This window comes from Trichechus manatus, unplaced genomic scaffold, assembly GCF_000243295.1.
Source record: "Trichechus manatus latirostris isolate Lorelei unplaced genomic scaffold, TriManLat1.0 scaffold00042, whole genome shotgun sequence".
In the NCBI taxonomy this organism is placed as follows: domain Eukaryota; kingdom Metazoa; phylum Chordata; class Mammalia; order Sirenia; family Trichechidae; genus Trichechus; species Trichechus manatus.
In genome coordinates this window covers 5707264-5707728 of record NW_004443978.1, presented here as the reverse complement: position 1 = coordinate 5707728, position 465 = coordinate 5707264, and the positions used below count along the sequence as shown (strand labels likewise).

The 465-nt window shown below is 61.1% G+C and overlaps 1 protein-coding gene across 1 annotated transcript in view; it reads left to right on the top strand.

Annotated features, from left to right (window-relative positions):
- Positions 1–401: 401 nt before the first annotated feature.
- Positions 402–465, top strand: part of PAX1 (paired box 1) — a 9120-nt gene continuing 9056 nt past the window's right edge. The window contains exon 1 of the mRNA XM_023731355.1: positions 402–465. This exon is cut by the window's right edge and continues 177 nt beyond it. Within this exon, the coding sequence (XP_023587123.1) occupies positions 402–465 (64 nt within the window).

The following is a 465-nucleotide window of genomic DNA, read 5'->3' as shown; positions in this document are numbered from 1 at the left end:
TAAAACTGAAACCAAAGCTAGTGCTAGTTTTGATGCTAGCACTGATACAGTACTAATAAACTTAAAACGACTTCCCCATCGTTCCCAAAGCCCGAGGGGGGAGAGGGCTGCGAGGGGCGCAAAGAGAATGGAAGGTTCCAGGCCCAGCTGGGGCTGGGAGGGGTGTTTGTGTACGTGGGGGGGGGGACGTCCCGGAGGGGGGTGGAGGGAGGCCGAAGTGGGAGGGCAGGAGGGGGTAAAGTTTCAGGGCGGATGCGGGGGACGCCCGGGCGCAGTGACGGGAACCAATGAGCTGCCAACTAGCGCGTCTCCGGCGTGACTGCGGAGATTGACGTGGAGGACACGTCAAATTGATCCCCGCACGCTGCAGCTTCCCGATCAGACGAATTTCTCCCAATCGGATGAAGTTCACTCTGGGCCTAGGGTCGCGGGCGTGGAGAGTGTCCTGGGAGCCGGCGGCGGCGG